Source organism: Manacus candei, unplaced genomic scaffold (assembly GCF_025592945.1).
Source record: "Manacus candei isolate 608988 ecotype Guabito, Panama unplaced genomic scaffold, ASM2559294v1 h1tg000067l, whole genome shotgun sequence".
NCBI lineage: Eukaryota > Metazoa > Chordata > Aves > Passeriformes > Pipridae > Manacus > Manacus candei.
The window spans coordinates 4,046,892-4,071,019 of NW_026138115.1; the positions used below are offsets into that span (position 1 = coordinate 4,046,892).

At 36.1% G+C, this 24,128-nt stretch overlaps 1 protein-coding gene across 4 annotated transcripts in view; it reads left to right on the top strand.

Annotated features, from left to right (window-relative positions):
• Positions 1 to 24,128, top strand: part of TTC7B (tetratricopeptide repeat domain 7B) — a 133,895-nt gene that overhangs the window by 64,279 nt on the left and 45,488 nt on the right. For all 4 annotated transcript variants that reach the window (XM_051806603.1, XM_051806600.1, XM_051806601.1 and 1 more), the window contains 6 exons: positions 27 to 144; positions 341 to 398; positions 5,050 to 5,122; positions 6,359 to 6,519; positions 18,943 to 19,059; positions 23,101 to 23,198. In XM_051806603.1, the coding sequence (XP_051662563.1) occupies positions 27 to 144; positions 341 to 398; positions 5,050 to 5,122; positions 6,359 to 6,519; positions 18,943 to 19,059; positions 23,101 to 23,198 (625 nt within the window). The remainder of the gene's footprint in view (positions 1 to 26; positions 145 to 340; positions 399 to 5,049; positions 5,123 to 6,358; positions 6,520 to 18,942; positions 19,060 to 23,100; positions 23,199 to 24,128) is intronic.

Consider the following 24,128-nt stretch of genomic DNA (forward strand, 5'->3'; position numbering starts at 1 on the left):
ACATGGATGTTTTATAATGTTTTCAGTTGGAAGAAGCTGAAAGATTTGCCAAGGCAGTTGTTGATCTTGGGGACAAAACATCAGAGTTCAAAGCAAAAGGCTACTTGGCACTGGGATTGACTTACAGTCTGCAGGCCACTGATGGTAAGATAAGAATAAACATTCACAATTGGAAATTCCCATGTTCTCTAAAAAAGGTTACCTAGCAGAATGCTAGACATAAAATTGAAGCTTCTATGCGCAACCATTTTTTCAGTCAATGTATTAAAGCTTCTTCAATTAGCGTTTGGAATGAATTATCTTCATCATTCATATCACTGATTCAATATATCCTTTTTAGCATCTTTGCGAGGGATGCAAGAGGTCTTGCAGAGAAAGGCTCTTCTTGCATTTCAGAGGTGAGTGGGTGTTGATCTTTTCATTTTGCTCTGCTGTATGTAGTGAAAAGCTTTTGTTGTGTGTTAAAAAGAGAGACTTGTAGAAGATCATGTAATGACAACTTCACCTCTGGGAGTCTCCCTTCCTCAGTACAGAATGTATTTCTTTAGCATTTATTTCCATCATCTTCTGTCAGAATTACCTAAATTGATTTCTATGGATTTCCTTTTATTTAATTTTAAAGACACTTGTGTTGCTCTCTAGTATAAAATATTTGCTCAAATATTCTGTTCTGATCTAGAAGGAAAAATCACGTGATGTAAGGTTTCAAGTCATGGTTCAATGTTATAGTGTTTCTAAGAGCCAGCCACTGATCAGGTTGTACAGCAGGCTTTTGCACTTACCTCCATAGTGGCAGAGCAATAATTGAGGCCCTGCTGCTGTGGGTGAGGGACAAATTGCAGGTAGTAAGGTAGTAAACTAGGGATAAATTAAAAATTGTATCTGGACATGTAACAGTGTAGGCAGTGACAGCGCAAATGCCCTGTCTTCCAAGTATCTTACATGGAAGTAGTGCCCTTGGGGATGACAGTAGTTCATTCTCAAGGATTTGACTCTGCAAACGAAATGAGGATGAGCAGGTGAATGAGAACTCTCTACCCTAATTATAGAAGAAACAAATCTTGAGGAAAAGCTGACAAAAGTGCTGCAGCATCTAAATATGTCTCTTTTATGTTTATATACCCTTTAAAACCCTCCTTTGGTGAGATAAGCCTAAATGGAGGGAAACAGATTTGTGCATTAATGTGAAATGAAGTCCTGGTTTTTTAGCAGTGATTTTGTATCTGAAGGAATAGGATTGAAAAAGTATTTTGCAGGTAACTTTAGAGCGAGGTTGGTATATATTGGTCCTTCTTTCTTCTGTCTTGTATTAGCTATTCTTCTGTATGTAAATATATTTTAACATGTCTTTGCTCTTCTTGTTCCTTAGTGGCTCTAATTAGTTTTTTTAGTACTTCAGCATTCTTTCTCCACATTGTAACTGAACGTTCTACCTCCTGGTTTATACCTCAGTTCCTCACCCATCCCTCTTACCACTACTGACTTAATCATCACTGTTTCAGAACTATCAGAATATAAATTTATACACAGAAGATCTTAGAACATGAGGATTAGTGACATCTGCTTTTAATTGATACAGTGTCTTAGAAACAATGTTTTGTATTTTTAACTGCATGTTCCAGGGTATTGATGTTAAGTTATGCTTAGTCATCCTTTCAGTTATGTAGTCATCCTTTCAGCTGTCCTTTCTCATAATGAACTTGTACACAGACTTCTAATTAAATTGTCTTTCAGAGGTTTTACCCATGTGCAGGGTATATATGTTTTGAAATTTCTAGTGAATGGCTTGGACTCCGTACAGAATCTTGAGTAGGATGGTTTGGTCCTCCAAAATAACAGACTTTTGGCATCTCAAAAACCCCATAGCTACCTTCTAAGAAAATGGAAAAAAAGTATGTTTTAAAGAAGTTTGTTCTCCATATTAACATATTTCCCCACTTGTGTTCATAGAGAGACTTATGTCTGATAGATCAGCTGTACTGGAAATACACTCCAATATAATTGATAATATTTCTGGTTCCTTGCTTTGATAACATAAGTATGTTATGTTCAACATACCAGAGTCATACCCACTTTCTCTTCCCACATCTGAAAAATAAATGTCTTCTAGGAGATGGAAGTTAAAATTCTCCATTCATCTCCTACATAAAGCGAGCAGCCTATACTGGACTGAGTATTTTGATGTGCCATTTGCTTTAATTTTTTTTTTTTGTGGATTTTTTTAATCACCTTGAGAACCAATTCCTGAAGACATATTTGCCCTGAAGAAATATGGTTATGTTTTGGACCCTTGTCTGAGCCAAATTTCAAGGCTTACCAGTTTGTGATAGTGGTCAGTCAAGAAGGTGCTTGTTACTGTCTTCACACAGTACTGAGTGGGTGTTTGACTGACTTTTTTTTTTAAATTTGGAAGACTTTCAGTGCTTTTCCTGTGGTTGGTGTGAATTGAAGTTTCACAGAACTCACCAAATGGTAGATAGATAGTAACAGCTTTATTCTTTCACTATCTGGAGCTTGGGTGACTGAACAAGTACCCTCTAAGTTAAAATCTCTTGTTCTCTCTCAGTATTACTTCATTTGTAAACTTAAATTTTAAAAAGGGCTGGTCCTGGACAGGCTTTACCTGTGCCTCTAATCTCCAATTTAGAGGTGAAATTACCAAATATAAGACTGTCCCTTAATAACTTAAAACTACTTTAAAGCGTGCTGGGTGTAGTTGCTAAACTGAAGAAGCTGTACAGCTCTTTGGATTCGGGAAGACAGAAATGCACAGGTCAGAAGCAGAAGGATCTCTTTGTGATTGTAATGATTTGAAGGTCAATTTTGTTACTTCATCCCAATGGAGACGACTCATTAGATGTTCCAAAGATGATTATTACACATCCTGTTTCTAAATGAGCATTCTGGAAGATTGAAACAAATGTAAATAAAAAAATAGTTCCAGGCTAGCTGCCCAGTACTTACCACACATCATTTTGGGGTACAGCCATAATTTTTTTTGTTCTTATACTCAAACATTGCCCTGCTAAAAAGCAGAAAGATTGTATTACAGGAGAAAATAGTAGGATGTATTACAAGAACAACTTCAGTAGGATAATAAAATAAATAAGACTCAGAGTGTGCATTTGACCAAAACATTAAAAATAAGAAAACAAACAAAATTTTTAAAAAGATGGGAAAAAGTTATTTTGTGTTTCAATAACTGGGATTACTTGCAACAGCAGTAGTTAGAAATATTTTGAGAGTGAGTAATCAAAAAACCGCTTCTGCATCTCAATGCTTTTGTCAATGAAAGTTCTACTTGTGAAAAGATCATCAGCATAAACTTCTTCATCTGAACTTCAAACATAGGTTCATGATGAGTCAGATCTTATGCAGGCTTTTACTGTAATGCTGTGATAAAGAAGCTGTCCAGCTTAAATCTCTTTTACATTGCAACACAGCAAGTAAATCCAGCTGAAGCTGGTCACAAGTGGTCTTCTCCCTCAGTATTGAGGCCAGCCCTGTTTAACATCTTTATCAATGATCCAGATGAGAAGATCAAGTGCACCCTCAGTCTTTCACAAACGACACCAATTGGGTGGGAATATTGATCTACTGGAGGGTAGGAAGACTCTGGAGAGGGATCTGGACAGGCTGGATTGATGGGCCGATGCCGATGGTATGGGATTCAACAAGGCCAAGTGCTGGTTCCTGCACTTAGGTCACAACAACCCCCTGCAGTGCTACAGGCTGGGGAAGAGTGGCTGGAAAACTGCTCAGTGGAAAAGGACCCAGGGGTGCTGCTCAACAGCTGGCTGAACATGAGCCAGCAGTGTGCCCAGGTGACCAAGAAGGCCAAAGGCATCCTGGCTGGTATCAGGAACAGTGTGGCCAGCAGGACTGGGCAGTGATTGTCCCTCTGTATTTGGCGCTGATGAGGCCACACCTTGAATTCTGTGTTCATGTTTGGACCCCTCAGGACAAGAAGGACAGTCAGGTGAGAAGTGGCTGAGGGAGCTGGGGTTGTTTATCATGGAGAAGAGGAGGCTCGTGGGGGACCTTATTGCTCTCTACAACGACCTGGAAGGAGATTGTAGACAGGTGGAGGTCGGTTTTTTCTCCCAATTAACAAGTGACAGAATGAGAGAAAATGGCCTCAAGTTGCACCAGGGGAGATTTAGATTAGATATTAGGGAAAATTTCTTCACAGAAAGAGTTGTCAAGTATTGGAACAGGATGACCAGGGAAGTGTTGGAGTTATCATCCCTGGAAGTGTTCAAAATACATATGAATATGGCACTTGAAGATATGGTTTAGTGGTGAACATGATGATTGTGCTGGCTGATGGTTGGACTTGATGATCTTAGAGGTGTTTTCCAACTTTAATGATTCTGTGATAACAAAATGTTCTACTAACTTAGTCTTAAAGCAACTTAAAGCCAAGAATTAACTGGCTTCCTAGGAGGCTTACTGTGCTGGACTGAAAATATGTTTGAACTTTGTGAGTCTGGGAATGAACAAAACTGTGACCTACTGTGCTACTACTCTTCCTCTTTGAGTTCTGTGTTTCAGAACCATCCAACCACATTCAGTGTGATTACTTGGGTACTTCTTGTGCAGATGATGTAATTCTTCTCTTTGAAGGCATGGTGTTTTGGGGGATTTGTATTTGGATTTTTTGTTCTTTTTTCTGTTAGAAAACTTAATTAATTTTTATTATAACTATATATTATTCTTAAGTAATTACATCTAGTGTTTGCTTCGGAGTACAATATATTTGAAGAATCATTTTGTATTGCTCATTTTAAAGATTTATACTGAAATTACACAATTAATTTCTATTAAAAATTACTTTTAATGTCCCAAAGTGCTTCCTTTAAATCATGGATGATTAAGAAGTATGTGAAAAGTTGCTGAATGAACACCGCTTTTATCAAAATATGAGCATACTGGTAGTTAAGAGATCTGAATATGAATAAATGAATATATATGCATTTTTAGGTATGTCTAACCTGTCTGAACAGGGGCAAAACTCACTGTTGTTTGTTTTGTTTCTTTATTTGTAAGGGCTCACAGTTTGTCTCCAACGGATCATCTGGCAGCATTTTACTTGGCACTCCAGCTTGCCATATCCAGACAGGTTAGTTTTGTTTTAAAAGTGCAGCATCATGCTGTCATATGAGGATTAGAATTTCTATCTGTTGATGGATACAGGTAAAAATTTCTTCAATAAAAACCTGGTTTCCTTGTGCATATATGCATATATGAGAGAAAAACCCTGAAATGCTCTCTCCAAACACCTTCAGTCTTATCTATAGATTTCTCCAGAGTTCTGCCTGTATTTCCAGCTCTAGGATCAGAAATAAGACATAAGTAAATCCACTTACTTCAGCATTTATGTTGCTAGATGGCAAGAAAAAAAAGTCAGTTTTTACCATGTTTCTACCTATTATGTGTAATCTCTGCTCAGATCCTGGAGAGTGGGACTCCTGAATCTAGTCTTTAATGATGTTGATAGTGCTTAAATCTTGAGTATCTGCTGAGATCCGTGGCCTTTCTGAGTACCTTTAGGAGATTAGATTATTGTGAACAAAATTACAAAAAAAGTGTTTAAGAAAACTGGAAAATATTTTAACTCTATAAAAGAGTTAAATTTAGTCCAATTTGTGCAGCTGTTATGTTTGAGGCATTCTACCATATATCACATGGATTTGTATATTGTGGAACTGCTTTGTATCTATCATGATAAGCCTTTTCCTATGTTGTCTTTTATTTTAATTTTGAGCACAGTTGTTTATTTTTGAACACAATCTAGGTGACTACTTGTCATTGCTATTGACAGAGGAGCACAAACTTTGGTCTATGTCACATTAGTGTGGAATGGACTGTCACTTAATTAGCACAAAACATTTTTCAGTAGCAGGCTATGACTCTGTATTTCTGAATTCCAAAATTTTCATGCTGCTTAACTAAATTTTCCATTTTTAGCACCTAATGTACTTATTTTGAACAAAAGCACATGCTGCTGAGGAGATAATGAAATTCTACGTAAAGAAAAGTTGCTGTTCCTGTCTAACTATACATTTTAGTTAATACATTACAATTAAAGTATTTTCAAGATCATTTAGAAGTACAACCAATACTCGAAAGAGAATAGTAAGTGAATATTTTAAGGGGTTGAAGGGAACTGTTTTATATATCTTACTTAATTTTTACTGTAGAGCATCAGGTCCATTTTAAACTTCTCAGTAGTGTCTTACAGGAGTGTGAAGAATTCTACATGTTATGTGTATTTTGAAAATTTTATGGATATGCAGTCAAGTAATAGGCAATACTTCTAATAGTGGCGCTTTCTTTTTTTTTTTTTTCAAATCAGATACCAGAAGCTTTGGGTTATGTTCGTCAGGCTCTGCAACTACAAGGAGATGATGCCAACTCTCTTCATCTCCTTGCACTCTTACTATCAGCCCAGAAACATTATCATGATGCTTTGAATATCATTGATATGGCCTTGAGTGAATATCCAGAAAATTTTATGTGAGTGAATGTCATGTTTGCTTTCTGCGCTTTCTCTCATACTTAATTTTTCTAGATTCTCATCTCATTCATTTCAAGAGGGGATGGATTTGAAGTTTAGTCTATTTTTTGTTTGCAGTAGTCTTCCCTCCTGCCCATTTAATGCAACTCTCTTTATTAAACACTTTTTAAATAGTGATTAAGGTATTGCTTTGGAAGGGAGGATAGACCTGTATAGTTGATCTTATTATAGTTTTTTTTCTACACTCTGTGTAGATAATTTCTCCCTGTTGCATGCTTTATAGTATGTTTGCATCTTCTGTTTTTATGCAATATTCCAAGAAGAATAAACAGGATTTTACTATTAGCTTGCATAGATTTATTCCATCCTACAGATAACTCTATGCATATTGTATGGAATGTGTTCTGTAAAATACATAACAGAGAATCTCCTGTTTTGCCTGGATAATAACCAGTCATCTGAAGCTGGCTGATGGATAACTAAACAAGTGAACAGGGAAGAAGCATGTTTGGTAAATGTTCTCTTGTTTAAGAAAGAAATTATTCTTTCTGTTTATTTTTCATGTTGAGGACATCTTAAAATACACTTGGGTTCTGTACTTTTTTTGTTTTTGTTTTTTTTTTTTTAATTTATTTTCTTAGTGAAAGTCTCATTAAATGGTTTACAGTGAAATATCTCAGGGACAACTTCCATTAACTTCTGGTCTTCCAACTTTCCAGTCTTTATCAACTGTCAGTAAGGTTGTAATCCATAGTATTACAAATATCCTACATGCTTGTTTAGACAGTTTTTTTGAAGTATCTCATTATTAACTTAAAAATTACTGGCCTGTGTCATAAATTGTTATTATGTCAACATACAAAAAAAAAATAGGATTTTTTAAAGAATTATTAGTTTGAAAATAGAGATTGCAGTGGTTTTCCTTCCTGTTCCTTGACATTTCAGTTCTCCTTTTGACTGTCTGTGTAAGGTACTGTTGCCTTTTTCCTCATAAATCTGACCAGGACTTCTGTTGATATCACCTCTCCTCAGAACTTCTGTGGCTTGCAGCCAGTTCTTTGTAAATGCTTTTGTGACCTTTTGCTATTTCTCACTTCCTGTTTTATCCACACACCTATGACTTGGCTTGGTTCTTATCAGGGGCTTCTACACATGCTTCATGATTTCAGAACTGTCTAGCAGTTCCTCTCTTAAACCTGTCTGTGCTTTCCTCAGGACCAAGGGACATGCCAGCAAGTCATAGCTTGAGATGCAATTGAAGTATCAGCAACCTAATTCTGTACCCTATTATTGTTAAAGAGATATGCTTAAAGAACTATGAGTGTCATCTTCTGTCCTTGTTTCATTTTCTGCGGCTTAGTGGCAGTGTAAGTTACAGACAAAGCTGCTGTATCTCTCAGAGATAGAACTGTCTAGAAGTATGTCTGAAACTGTAGTTTCAGAATTCCCCATTGTTGTAGGAGAGCTCCCTATTACGTTAATCTCTTTTGTAATGCAAAACCAAAGGTTCATTCAGTAAAACATTTAAAATTACTCTTGAGCATTCAAAAGGTATTTATGGGTTTTTCAAATGTGGTTCATGGCCTTTCCAGACTTGTTTATACTGCAGCTCTGGTTAAACATGTTGCCCAAGTTGTTCATGACAATACTGATCTTTGTATTAATGCATGTGTGTATTATTAATCATATGAGTCATAATAGTGATTCTAAATCATTAGTCCTGTTGTATAATGCAAACACTGTGTCCGTACAGTGTACTGTGTTACAGTCTACTGGTGCAGATCAGGGAATTTGAGAGGAATATCTTGGCATTAGGAATCACCATCAGATGTGGCAGCAATTGCTGAAGAATCCAAGGTGCAACACAGCTATATATATCTCTAGAAAGTCTTTCAGAGTCTGGTTTTTAGTGCCGTCAAGTTCCCAGAGAAGTCAAAAATATGATTGAGATTTCTTGGATGCTCTCTGCAATTGATACTGACAGCTAGACAGACATATCTGGTCAATAATATAAATTTAGATTGATTGCATCACATAACTGGGTAATTTTTACAAGGATTTATCAGCAAAACCTCAGGTTTACAGTCTATTCTTGAACACTGTATCTGGTGCTCTGTGTATGTGCATATACACAAGTGCTTAGTGTATCACTGAGTCCATTTTCTTATTTTGCAACTTCTATAAACAATATAATGGTATTTCCTAGCAGATTGGGAAGAGATCCTCTTGTGTTCCCCTGCAGCTTGCTAGTTTTTAAATACGCTGAAACATTTGATTATTCAACTGTGGTGCTTTATTGGCTTTTGTAAACACTTCACTTATCTTTATGCTTTATCTTTCAGTTATGTCTGCAATCCTAATAAGTAAATACTACAAGAGTTTTCTTGGTATTCTCTGTATTTCCTGTTAGACTCCTGTGCTGGTTTAAAAGTAAACCGATGGGAGAAACGAACCCACCTCAAGAGAGATTACAAGTCAGAGTTACTATTTATTAAAAGGATTACAATAAATACAGTGATACAGTACAGAGAAAAAACTGGTTTTAACCCCCAAAGACAGATGTGTAACCCTGCACCCTCGGACAAGAACAGAATGGTGTTCATCAAACCCTGTGCTGAGCACCACGTGGCCCCCTGGGTGCAAAGTAAAAGGAAAGGAAACCTGTTGGTCCGGCTGATGGTCGCAGTTCTGTGGAAGTAATGATCACAGTCTTGTCAAGAGTGGCAGTTGCAGTCCTGTTAAAGTTCTGGTTCTCCTCAGGATCTTATGAGTGGTACCAGAAGTCCCAATATATGCTTAGGTTCAGGTGGGAATGCCCAGTACCTCCCTACAGGACAGAGAGTTTCACAATGGGTGATTTGGCTCTGTGAGTCATGGGATAGTTTTGGAATCTTTGATGGTCTAGGTTGTTGTAGCTGCGTATTACACCAGTCCGGTATTGCCCATTAGCAGAGACAACCCCCAGGCTGAGTGTGAACGTGCTCATGCTTCCCCAGAGGGGAGTTATCACAGCTGAGTCATTGGTGTGAAGACAAGAAACACTCCCCTGCCTCAAAGGGTTTCTTTAACGCCCAGCTTGTAGCCTGAGGTGTTAGGTGTGCCCTGGTCAGCTGCTGCAAATGATCCATTTATTAACAGTCCATCAGAAATGGACTATATTATTCCACTGATTTCCTCCTCTGAATGTATAGGCATTCCCAGAGGTGTGCATTACAGTCTGAGGGTGTGTTCAAGGATATGCAAGGTAATGGTGGTTGTGTTGCATCGGTTCATATTTGGCTTGTAAACCTTGTGCAATATATATAGTATATATGTGATTACCTGAGGAGCATTATTTACAAACTCCTTTGTATGACTCTTCCCTGTTTTTATCTGCTTGTTACAAGGAATTTATATCTTAGTGGTCTTTTGAATGATGTGAAATCTTGAAAAAACACTTCTATCTGTTTCTAATTCATGGTTAGTCAAAATTAGATTCTCAGTCAAGGGAGACAGAGTTAGGTTTCTTAATTAAATACTAGGGATATTGTTTTCTTAATCTTGACTGGGGTTCCCTCATTATTTCAAGTGTTGGGGCACTTCAAGATGAATATAGTGCCTGAAATTAGTGTAATTAGGCAAAATAAATAGTAAATTGCTAATTTTATGCTGAAAATTGGAACTGTAATGGAGAGCATCTGACAAGCTTTTAAAGTAGCAGAAGTAGGGAACAACAGATGGGTTATTTCAGAAGTGCAAGCATGTTATTTTAATGTTAAGTACACTCAAAAAGGAAAGACATATGGTAACAGGTTTGAAGACAACTGAAGACTAAGTTCACAGTTTAAACATTTACATTTCTTGAAGTGTGATGGCAGTTTTTTTGCTCTGAGAATATTTCACAGAATCATCAGGCCAATATGTCATTCCTCTGAAAACTATTAAATCCTTTCCTTCCTGACCCTCAAGGGCTCTATTGAGCTACATTAGATTTCCTAGAATCAAAGGGCCTTTTAACATCTCTCTCAGTTCATTGAATAACAAACCTGTTTCCCTCTGGGAGCTGTTCAGGTGGGCATAAAAGAAGAGCTGATTGGTAGAGGCAATATAGGATGATACATACACTGATGTTTTGTGGGACGCAAGGATATTTATCAACTAAAGGGAATAGTATGGTATTCTGCTTTCCCAAGGTGGGTTATAGTTGCACTGCAGTGTGTGGTGCTGGTAAAACTTAAGCTTTTGTGTTTTGGGGTTTTTTCTTGACAAATAGAGCACTGGGAATTATTTGAGGAAAGGATGGTGATATAAGATTGGATAAGAAGTAGTGATGTGCTGTGCTTGCCATAGGTTGCGTATACAGTCTTGTCAACATTTGACAACATACTTTTTCAAATCGATTCCATTTTGATCCTGTTTATCTTGGGAGTTATATGAATTAGATCTCAGGAATTATTTTTCTGTAAGTCATGAGAGACAGTATGGTTTGCTTATGTTTTTTTTTATTCTGGGCTCTTCTAACTCCCCTTCTCCTATGGTTATTCTTATATGCTTTTACTGAATGGTTCATTAAAAAGACATTGTTGTTGGTAGATACTACTTTATATAACAAATTGGTCATTGGCCTCAGGGCCTTATCCCTGAATTATAGTTGCTAGGCTGTAGATTCTTCTTTGAAACTTGATTGAAAGAGTCCCAGTTTGGGTCATGAGCTGGCTGCTGCAGGGTATTCAAGGCAGGAAAACAAAAAGTTTTCAAGTATAACTAATTTGTTCTGGCTTTAGTCAGAAACTATCTTTATTATAGTTTACAGATTTACATTTTCTTAGGGACGTTGAGTTCATAATATGGAATACTGTTTACATACACTACACCAAACTCACAAGACTAACTGCTTTATGAACAAATATATGAGGAATAATATTTCAAAGGGTGCAAGAAAGGCCATCAAATGCACAGCAAGTATACCTATTCATGATTTTCACAAAATTGTCTTATTTTGGGGCTTGAGGGCTGATTTCTTTTCCTTCTTTTGCTTGTTTGAGAGTCATGTTTCAGTTAGCAATCCGAACAGTCCATTTTTACTTCATCCATTTTTCTATACGTGTATGGGCTTCCCAGTACTTGGGATCTGTGCAGCCAAATTTGGAGAAGGTTTGGTGACTGATTGAGAAACAGTTTAGGAGTTCTTTTTTTCAGTTGAATGATTTTCTGGAGTTTTTACAAAAACTAGATTTGTTTGCATGACCTCTTGTTGCCTGTGTTGGGCATACAGTGATTTCAAGGTACTTAAAAATGATGATTTTTGATGTTTTATAATGAACTACTTGTATCTTTCCTGATAATAAAACTTTTCTTGAATGCTCAAAGTGGAGTAGACTGTGCAGCAGTTCAGTTTGCAATTGCAGCAGACACCTCCATAAGTTTCTTACTGTACTTTGATTATCATGGTGATAGAAGTGTTGCATCTAAGATCACTGACCATGTAAATAAATCCTTTATAAAACTGTATTCTTTCATATTCTATTTAGTTTCATGTTGTTGTTTTCCCTGTAAGATAGATTTTTGCAATTGTGTCATTTTGTGTTTTGGTGATCAGGCAGATGTTTGGGAGTTGAGTAATGTGAAGCTGTAAGCTTTCTACAGCAGGTGTTAAAGGGACAGCTGTCAAGACTGAATGGTTGAATTCATAGTTTGAAGCCAGGAAGATCAATTTTTAAAACACCTGACTGTCTATATATTAGAAGTCCCTAAATTTACTTTACTTCACTTTTTCTGTTAATAAAGGTTGAGCTAAAGCTTACCTTCCAGAGAACATTTGATCGTGATAAGAACACAGCAAAACCTGGAGAAACCATTGCAGCACGTGGTAGCTTGTTTCAGTTGCACTCTTCATTAAGACTGCAATTTTGTTTTTAATTTGAATTGATCCCGTATTGGTTTCCAGCCATTGATTTTTATATTATTCTTTGTCAAGCCCTCTGTAGTACTGGTAACTTCATACTCTTGATGCCGGCTTCTGTAATAAGACCACCTCCAAACGTCCTTTCTGAAAAGAATGTCACCATACTTGCTGACAGTAAAGACATGTGCCCTGGCCTTTCAGTGGCACTGTAACCAGTTTTTATCACATGCGAACAAGTGCAAAAAATATTTCAATATCATTTATTACTACAGAGAATCACCTGCATCGTGTCTTTTGGAAAGGATTGTGTTAATTATTTTGAGCATAATGACTTCATTGGGGACTTATATTCAACTACCTGTCTTTTGACAGTCTTCTTTGCTTCTTGGTTAGTTATTTCTAGGATGTGTTTCCACATATAGATTGCAAAGGCTGTATTTGTTCCAATAACTATATATTGTGATTTTAAAAAGAAATGTGGCTTGACAGCTATTAAGCCATGCTGCTGAACAGTTTGTTTGCAAAGTTTCCTACTGTGCTTTATAAGGATCTTTTCATTAGGAGGATATATTACATGTAAATTAAGAGTCCTTTTGCATTCAATTGAAATTCCCGTGTGAAGGATCTTAAAGCAGTCAGCCCTAGCTCCTCCTTCTAAAAGAAGCTACTAACTTGCAGACAGTAAACTGTTAAAATCTGAACTGTGGATGAAATAAACACTGGGAACTTTAGGATTTTCTTCTAATTTTAACTTTTTTTCTTCTGAGCCATTTATTTATGAGTAATTACAAGATTTTTAAAAGGGCAGTTGCTGATAGAATGTACTGACATAGCAAAACTGAACTTGCCAAGGTTTGGCTTCTTCCTACTTCCTCATTTGTTTTCTGTTTCCTGTAACAGTCATCAGAGGTTTTTCCTATATATGTAATTGTCGAGTGCAAGAAATGACTTGCTAACACTTTATTTAGAAAGGTGAATAGATTTAGATTCTTACAGATAATCACTATTGAATAATATTTGTTCCAGCTTAATTCATTTTGTGCATTCTGTGTACTGCTTTCCCATTTCAGTTACTCTGTGGGGTCCCAGCATTAATCTGATTTAATTTGCACAAGCAATTGACTCTATGACAGTTTGTTACAGAAATGAGATTAAACTGTATGAAATATGCATGTAAATGTAAGTTTTACATCACCATAATTATTTTTTCCTTTAAATTCAGATCTTATGAAAGGAAGCCTACGTTGTCTGTTAAAAAAGGTTTATTTGTCAAACTAGTTAGTCTAAGATTTGACAAGTCATATGATTAGACTTGGTGAGGGGTTTTTTTGTGTGGTTTAGTTTTTGGGGAGGGAGTTGGTTTTGTTTGGTTTTTGTTTCCTTTTTTTTTTCCCATGAACTAATCAGCTGTATTTTAAGAAGTTAGGTTATTTGCTCCACCTCTTCTACAGTCTATCCAAAACAAACTGTGAGAAAGCAGTTTTTCTACAATTTTATTTATAATCTTGAGACCTAATTTCCACTCTTAATGTTTTAATAGTCCGAATGGCCTTTATATATACTCATTTTTGTGGAAACATTATCCTCTAGATAAATTATTCTTTTCCCTTCATGGTGCTTGTCTCATCTGTAATTATAGATAGAATTTGTACCTCTTCTTGGCTTTTTTTTTTGCTAGACTAACTAAATGAAGTATTTTTCCTACTCTGCAGTTTCCAGTCACTAGATCACCCTTGCAGCCTTTCTCTGCGGCTGCTCTAATTTGAAATTCCTCATGTGTGTGGTTTTGACTCTTACAGTGAGAATTACATATAACATTCCAGATGTGGTCTCACTGGGGTATTGTACAATGGCACTGTGTCTTTCTGAATTGCATCTGGCCTCTTCACAGCTGTCTTACCTTGATGAACCCAGCTGTTAGGTAGCTCTGGTTTGGAATAACTGTTACACAGGTTGTTGGTACAATCTCTTTATTAAACTTGAACAATAACCCTTTTTTTCATTAATGATGTTATCTAATACTCCTTTCCTCTTGACAAAAGCATTGGCAATATAGTTGCTGTTCCCCAGTCGTTACAGAAGTGGTACTTTCTTTAAAGTTTTTACTTTAGAAAAGACAATCTTACCTGCCACTGTTTCCATAATTCTGAAAAATGGATTATTTTTTACTGCTTTAACTTTAGTCATCGATCAGTCTTTAATCATTCTTATTCTCCATTTGTTATAGTTCTCATATCTGAGACAACATAGGTAAGGATTGTGGTGGAGGTTGGGGATTAATTCCTGAATATTCTTAATTTTCATCCCCCTGTCCCTGTTTAGTATGCACATTTTCTTTTTTTTCTTACTTAAATACAAAAAAACCTTAAAAGACTATAACTTTTGTATATAATAATAACCTGTTCAGGTGTAGTTTAGCGTTGCTTTTTACTAGGTACCTAAGATGTGGCTTTCTGTGCTGATTTTTTTTCTCCCTTGCCTGTCCCCTGCTATTCTTGATAGGATCTCTGCATGTTTCTGTGTCTTACTTGCTCACCGTTAATCAGTGATTGGCTTGTCACACAGGGAGTTTTACCCCTTCAACTTGAGATACAGATCCCTAAATGTTTTAACATCTTTGTGTTAAACACCAGGCTTCTGCTGCATTCTGGATATCTTTGCTAAACTTTGCTATCAAATAATTTGGGTGTATGACAGTGAAATTCAAAGACCTAGTTATAAACTCCTTTGGGATTTTTCATTCTTTATTTAAATAAATATCCAGTAATATATGGATTAGATTATCAGCAGCTGTTTTATAATGTCCTCATTAGTTAGTGAGAACAGTCTTGAAGTAATGGAGTCATTTGCTGCTTCAGTAGCTATTTCATAAATTTATCAGCTATTAACTCCAAGAATAACCAAGCCTTTCCACTTAAGAGTTTGATTTGTTCTCCATTTTGTGTCTGGGTAATTAGTCTCCTAAAATGATAGAATTCACTTTAATTTTAGCTGATGATAAAAATATGCATCCATATCAGATACTGATGCTGGCACAAATGCCTGATTAGTAGGTCTTTAAAAGAACCTGTTTTACCTACTTCCTAACCCAGAAGATTTGACCCAAGCAAATTTCTGTTCTTATTTGTTACATTTATTCCAGTTTGACAGGTCTCTGACACACATTGTCCTACTCTTAATTTCTTTTTTGAAATTGTCTTTTCCTCAGTACTTGCATTCTTAGTCAACTGCTGTTCCACTATGTCAAGGTTACTCTGTCACCATGTGCCACTAGCTTAAACTTCAGACTCTCACAAACTGACATGAACAGATAATTCATGATACTCATTAAATGTACAGCTTAATTTTAATCATCCTATCACTTTGTAGATTTTATCCATTCTTCATAATTTTTAACAGTGTATCAAAACCCGGTGTGAAAAGCTCCTTGTAAAGGTTAAAATTCTCTGTGTTACTAATGCGGGCTGTATTCCAGAAGAGCTGTTTCCACAGATGCTTGAAGCTGATCTTTCAGAAAAGCTTTTTTCAAATGTTCTACCTCTTGGTTTCTAAAGCCTTCCTGGTAATACTTGTCCCTGAGGTGCTCATACCTCCAGCCATGTTTCAGGGGAACTTGAAAAAATTAAGTTAATTTGGGAGACCAGTTTGTCAGATGGTATTCCTCCTTTCCATTGCTTCTTTCCCCTTCCCTTCCTTCCCCCATTTGTTAAGTTGGCAGGTTTTCATTTTGTTATTAACATCCCATTTCAGTTTTCTGAAGTGTCTTAGTTCTTTTAAGATTTATAGTCCAAATATTTTTTAGATCCAGGAAAGTTTTCTGTGTGGCTTTATAAATGCAACCTTTTCTATTCAAAAGATTATTTTTGGTTTAATCCCACACCAATGTACTTCATTTGTTCCTTACTAGATACAATTCCCTAGCATTTCTTTATTAGAATTGTGAATATTTTTTCATCATACTTTGTTTATTGTTTGCATTTTGGGAAATGTGCAACAATCCAGTATGTTTACTGTCATAATGCACAAGAAACAGGGATGATGTTGCATGTGTACTAAGTGCATCTGGAAGCACCAAACTCCTGTGTTGCTTTAATTCTTACAAGTATATTTGTCTTCTGCTATCTTGACATTGAATCCTGCACTAGTAGCCCAACTTCCAACATTTTTGTTGTACAGACTCCTGCTATTTTTTACATGTGTTTTTAAGTACTTTCTCAATAAAATCCCCTCCCTTTCTATCTCCTGCTTCATTTTTGCTTTTATATCTTGCATGCTAAATCTTAGTGTATTACTGATCCTGTACCTTCTCTCTGCTACACGATTCCTGAACATCTTAAATGCTTGAAGACTGTTAATGTAAATTCAGTCTTATCTGTAAACTGTACATAATAAGGTATATATTATGATTATTGACTCTAGAATGACTTGCAAATTCAGTGCTTCTGAATTGATTGTGTTCCATAACTTTTGTAAAGTGCTTTATGATCACAGATTTAAAAAAATAAACTTCTATAGGCTCTTCAAAATGTAAAAAGTACTGTCTTTTACATACAGAGAAACAGGAGAGGGATTGTATAAGGTAGATTCCTGTGATTTTGGGTTTGGATTTTGAGGCAAAGGTCTTCTTTGGTGAGGGAACTGTGTGCATGTGTTAAGGGTAAAATAGATGGAGGGGAGCATGAGGGAAGGAGGATGTTATTTGTCATTTTTCTTCTCTCTTCAGTAAAGTGATGGACAGACCTTGACTTTTTTTCTTGCAGTGATACAGTCACAGTTAAACTAATATCTAGAGAGTACATCTCTGCCAAATGAAATATGACTTTAAATTATCTATATAGCTCCCTGTATGCTCAAATCCAATTCACTAATAGGAAGAAAGCTAAACTATTGTAACTGATTACTTTGTTCTGCATTCTTTCAAGACATCAAGTGAGACTGCATATGACTGTATTTACCTGGCTTATCTACAGGTGCTCATTTTCTTAAACTAACTCAGTGACCTGCCTTTCGTTTCCTCCCCAGTCCCACAACACACATATTGTACACTTAAGGTAGTGTGATTCATTTTTAGGTTTACATGCTGGGTAGTTTCTGCAGAGGATGTTCAGTGCAACGCTAAAGCTTTGGCTACTGTAACTTGCTGAGGCACTTGATATAATTTCTTATTCTTGAGAAAACTCTCTGGCAGTTTGCAATTACTATTAGCAACCTCAAAAAGTTGGTGTTTGGGATAAGAAACTTCTGAGCTTTCACACATGCCCACCCTCTACGCCCTTCTCAGTCTTCCCACACAAACCATATGAGCAATCATATAAATTTTTCACTTGTTATGATTAAGGTTGCACTGGAACAAAATGCCAAAGTACACCTGGGTTTAAAAAGGGAAAGTAGGCTAACAGTTTTATATCCATACTCTCCTCCTGCTTTGTGCTCTTTAATCCTGCAATTTACTAAAAATTGCTTTTAAATTAGTATTTTTCTAGTGTATTCTCTGTTCCCAGATGCTGGGGCTCCTATAAATGTGCATACCAATTGACTAGCTCCTTTATTATCACATTGCATTTATATTCTTTAAATATCCAGGAAGGTGTCTAAGTCAGCCTCTGTGGAGAACCTTCAACGGGATACATGGAATATAAGAGGAATATGCAGTTGTCATCTTATGAGGCTGTGCACTTTATTTATCTTGCTGCTATTAGAAACATCAACTTTGAAATCAGAATTAATTTATAGTGACTTCTGGCAAGCATGTTTGCATCCATTATGAATGGTTTGCTGCATATTTGATGGATGCTGTGCTGTCTTCAGACTCTCACTTGTAAATGTTCAAAATTGAAATCAAATATCAATTTTTGTGTCTGCTGATGTCAACATAATGTATAGTGGAGCTATGTTTTCTGGTTGACTTTACCAATGCTGACTAGTTCTCTTGAATCTTGTCTGGTCTAGTGGTATCTTCCTCAGTATAGCCTCTTCCATTTTCCTGTAAGAGAACTTGATAACATAGGGAAGTAACTTGCATCAGTACCAAGTTATTTTCTTATGTGGGTTATATGTTAGATTACTGTCATTTGAGGCCAGTTAATGCAAAATACTGTCCTTTCTCATGAAAGTAGTAAAGATTTTTTTTTTTTTTTTTAGTGAAGACATAGAGCATAGAATGGCTTGGGTTGGAAGGACTTTGAAGATCATCTAGTTCCAATCCCTCCTTCCCCACTGCTGCCCCTGGGCAGGGATGGATGTCACTGTTCAGCGTGTGATGTACTGTTCTTAGTGCTCTTGATAATTTCACTAAGCTACATTGTCTTCTCAACTGTTCTTTCTGTCCAGTGGAAAAGGCCATCATGTAAAAAGCACTGTTACTTTGGTGACATTACATATTTGACTTTATGTAATTACTTCATTAAACTGTTACTTAAGTTATGACTATATTTGAAATTATGTTTCCTCCAGTTTAGTGTGATGTTGACTATCTTTAAAAATGTTTTGCTTGAATGGGAATCTCTTTTCTTTCTCTTTTAATTTCCTTTTTCACTAGATTACTGTTTACAAAAGTCAAATTGGAGTCTCTGTGCAGAGGCCCAGATGAAGCACTCCTTACGTGTAAACACATGCTCCAGATTTGGAAATCCTGCTACAATCTCACTAACCCAAGGTAAGATGCTGTAGAATTCTAGGCTGCTCACTACCCTGCTCAGCAGGGCAATATTAGGTTAGCAGTCCTGCATTTGCTTGATCTGGCATTTCATATGAACAAACTAATCCTCTGGGAATCTGGGGGATGAAGTGCAAAGACATCAGTTGGTGGTCATGTAGAAGTACCCAGGGTTCTATGAAGTAAGGTATGCCAAAGCTAGTAAATTCTGCAGAGGTGAGCACTGCTTAGAGAGATTGGGTAACTCATCCATTCTCAACGTACTTGTATGGTCTTGGTTTTTTTCCCAATTTGGAGTTTTAGAGTCTTTTATATTGGTAAGTGGAGAGATTGCTGTAGTGGAAATATAGTTCAAGAATTTTCATTAAATAATATGAAAGAGGACTAAACATAAATTAAAACTAAAACATCAGAGCTCATATGGATATGATATGCTTGCAAAGTTAGCATGGCTTTTTTTTTTAAAGGAGGTCTTGCTTATGAACCTATTTAGGTCTTCAAAGGCATTACCAGTAGATAAGTTGTTATAGTCCTGTTTGGGTTTCCAAAATGTTTTTGTGGAGGTCCTTTGCCATATATATTTAGCAAGCTGTGAAATAAATGGAAAGGCCACTTAGCAGAAATCCATGCTGGTACTATTCAACATGTTTATCGAGTACCTGAAGAAGAGGACAGGCAGGATTTTCTGCTATTTGGTCGTTTGAAGGGTTGACAGTTTCTGAAGAAGAGATGCTACAGCAGAAGAACTTTGTACCAGATGGCATCAGATACCTGTGTAGCAGTATGATGAACATTGGCTGTTCACTTTTTCCTCTAAATTGATCTCAGTTATGTAAATACATGAAACTCTTTAAGAAGATTGAGAGAGCTGACCTAATGACTGAAGAGGGACAATTGCTTCTCTCCTTAATGAGCTAGTGAGCAGTTGGGAGAAGGAAAGTTTGGAAGGTGTGGCAGGAAAGGCCTGAGAAGGGATTCGAGTCACTCGGAGCACATTGAGAGAGACCGATACTGCCTTGTGGAACAGGGAGCATCCCTCAGGGTACAGAAAGCAAGTATGTCAGCAACCAGGAAGGTTTGAGCTCAGTCGGTTTCAAGTCAAAGTCACTGAACGAGCAGCAGGGACCTGGGAGAAAATTTTTCTTTTACCTTGGTGGGTGGTGGTTTATTTTAGGTAGCTGGTTCTGTGTGTGGGCAGTGGGGGTTAAGAGTTTAGTATCGGAGTGCTGTGCTTTGCAGAATAGTTAAAATTTCTGTGTAATTTCAGAGAGGCTTTGCATGTACTCTGGCACAATTTTTCACCTTCCTTCTCTGCTGTGACATCTTCTACAGAGATCAGGGCTCTAATCATAGCTTGTCATTACTTTGTAGTTGTTGTTGTCTTTGTGCTAAGAGCTACTGTGCCATGTTAAACACACTTTTAATGCCTCCTTCAGACATCAGCAGTGACTGTGAAAATTTACTCTTGGCTGTGTCAGCTTCAAACAGCAGTGGTTGCTAATTCTCATCGCCATTCTTCAAGAACATCTAAGTGGAAAAATTAACAAGAACTACTTTGCATCTGATAGTTTTTCTGCTTTTTTTTTATCTTAACATTTAAATCTTTTCTTGAAGCTCTGGTGATGCGTTAAAATCAAGTTAGGAATGGAATGGACAGGAACTGTGGATAAGTGTCATGATGGAAGGAGACGGGTTTTCTAAATGACACATTCAGAGTTATATCAAACAGTGAATAAAGATACTGAATTGTAATCTTTCTTTGGCTCATCTGTGTGAAATTTAAGGGCTGAATAACTTCATATGGTATTACAGTGATCCAGATTGGTCAGACTGGGATAACAATTCTCACTGAGGTCTGAAATGTGACTGAGAAGTTCTGTTCACCGGACTGCACTCCTGATATACTGAAGAATGATGATGCAGGATTGTTGTGAAAAGTTAAATTTTCCAAATTCTGCAATTTTAACATGCACTTCATTTTGCTGCAAAGTACCATTTGAAAATGTCTCCCACTGGAAATAATTGAAATTTTTTTTAATAGTTCTTTAAGCCAATAATAAAAGGTCTTTTAATAACTTTAAACCTTTTTGGAATGTTGTTTGTCAAAGATTTAAATCTCCGTTATGCTTATTTGAAGTATCTTCTTCTATTCTGATTTGGACTGAAAACTAATTTTGGTGTCTCATTTTCCCAATGAGATAAGAAGTCACTTTTTTGATAAGCTGTGGTTTACATTAAATATTTCTTCTTCAATTCATCTGATTTTGTGCAATAAACTTGGGTTCAATGCCCTCAATAATATTTCAATAATAAAAATAAATTACAAATAATTAGATGTACCACACAAAGTGAGGGCCAAATGCCACAGTTATCCTAAGATTTAGAACATTTTTTATTTTGTCTTCAGTTGACATACAAATTTTTTTCTCATGAGATGCTTAATATGAATTTAAAACTTACTTTGTGCTGCAAGGCTTGGAAGGTTTAAATGTGTACCTCCAGCCTGCTGCTTGAAGTGCATTAGAAAATATCCGACTATTTTTCCACTTCTTAGTTTGCATTAGGAAAACACAACAAACCACAATGACAGAGCTGGTCTTAGAAGATACTTAGGCTAAGTCTGGCTTTCAGCTGATAGTGTGTGTCCAAGAAAGTTCCCTTCTATTTCATGTGAATTGCTATAATAATGTAATTTTGTAAGGAAATATTGCAGTACTGTTAGGTAATACAGTTAGAAGCAGTTAGAAAGAGGGGATGTTGTTTCACTGACTTTTGAAGTGTGCTACTCTAAGGAATTATTGAGGGGCTTCTTGACCTTCTCTCAGTTCAAATTTGTAAGGAGGGTGTTGTTAAATTAAGGCAGATGAAGAGATGTGCTGAATTCCAGTCTTGCAGTTTAGATTAAAGTTTCTCAGGCTTTACTTTAAACTAGGAGTTTTGTACAGGTTTTTCTCTTCAGTGAGAATCAGACGAAAGTTTGCACTCTGCAAAGCTGGGCTAACAGTTCAGTTGCTTTAAAGCTTAATTAATGTTGGTGGGGTGCTTTGTTCTCTATTTTTTTAATGAGACTTTTAAAAAGATATTCATTGATAGTGAGTAGTACCAGATTTACAATCCTAAAAATGAAATTACTTTATTAAGCATAGTATATTAAAGAAGGAATGCCCATATGTGCTTCCTCACACTTTGCTGACAAAGTGTCTCAGTACTCGCCTCATCTTGAGGAGAAAGAGCACTTAGTTCTTCAGTCCCTGTTCTTCTGCTGAATCTTTAATAGTAGTTCTAGGAGCTATTAGTTTTCCAGCAAGCATATTAACAAGAAACCTGAGGGGCAGATACTGAGTTACAGCTAATATAGAAATTAAGTGCATTTGTCCACAGGTGCAATGAGTGAAAATCACTGCTACTGCATAGGCTGTTAGATGTTAGAAGTGTTCAAAATGTTCCTACTATGCTGTTAGAATCAAATTCAACATTAGGCAGTTAATATGCAAATGTGCCTATATTAAAAAAAAAAAATCAAAAAACAGGCAGCCCGCCCCACAACTCTGGAGATAATTGTGATGCTTTTTTATGTGAAGTTATGGCATCTTTATAACATCTTTACCAAAAATTAGATGTCCTGAGTTCAGTGTTTCTCTTCAATCTGAGAGAAGTATGGATTTTCAAACTTACATCTGTCTTCTCGGCTTTCTGTGATAGCTGTACTTCATATTATTTAAATATTTAAGGCACAGTAGATCCTTTCTGTAGAGGTGTTAGTTATGAATCAAATTAAAAGCCATTATTTCCTTTGTGGTTGTATTAATTATGAAAACAGAATTGCTGAAGTAAATACGGGTTTAGTTTTGCTCAGCTTGATTCTATTTCAGTGCAACTGGCTTAATGCACTGTGAGTGGTTAGTGGTGCTTGGTACTAAATTTGGTCATAGCCAGAACTTTTATAGCAAGAACCTTTGTGGGAGTAGGGCAGCATGCAACTTGTATATCGGTATAAAATGTTATATTTTAATAGCTCACAATTTCTGTACTTCACTGCAGTGACTCCGGCCGTGGGAGCAGCCTGTTAGACAGAGCTATTGCTGACAGACGACAGCTTAATACAATTACATTACCAGATTTCAGTGATCCTGAAACAGGTAAGAGCTACATTTGAACAATGAAATAGGTAAAATGGTATGGCCATAGCTAGATTTCGCATTAGTTTTTTTTAGTTTATTTTGAAAAATAAAGTTATATCTTCACTGTTATCATATAAGTAGAAATAGACATTATGTGATATATGATTTTTTTCTTTTTTTATTTATGAAGTATTTGCTGACCACATTCTCTGTAAATATCTGTAGTATGGAACTTGCTGAACTTAGTTGTATTTTGTTACACAAGGGCTAAAAACTAGTATTCTGAACTAGCCTATTTGCCAAAGTCCTGTGCTTTTCGGTCTGTTCGGTACTTGCACATTTTTGTTTAAAAGGCAAATCAAAAAATTTCAGAAGTTTTAATCTCAAAAAAATTGAAGACATTGTTGCTAATTAAATGAATTAAAATCTATGTTAAAATATAATTACATTGGTGGGTAGGCTTACTGTAGACATAGTTGACATTGTAAGCAAAATTTATTTGTTATAAATTGTATATACTGTATTATTTTTATATACATATAAAAATTGTAGTACACAGGTGCACTACATAAAAATTAAGATTGTTACATGTCAGTAAATACTGACAATATGTCATTTCCTATATTAATATATTCAGTTATCATAATGCAAATTAATATACCTTAAAAGTTATACAATCAGAAAGCATATGAGACATGCATTCTGTGAAGATTGCAGAAGGAATTGTGTAACTTTTACAGTATCTTGCTTGTGTTCTAAATTTTGAGAGTTTTCTCTTTTCTGGGTTTTATATGAAAACCATAGCATGTTTTTCCTGACACCTTTCAGGAGTGTATTTCTGTTTAATCACACTTTGACACAAACAGCTTATAGAAAAGTTTGCCAAACTATGAATATGAGTACATTTGACCCACAAGTTAAGATACATTGAAATGTGTAATGTGTATC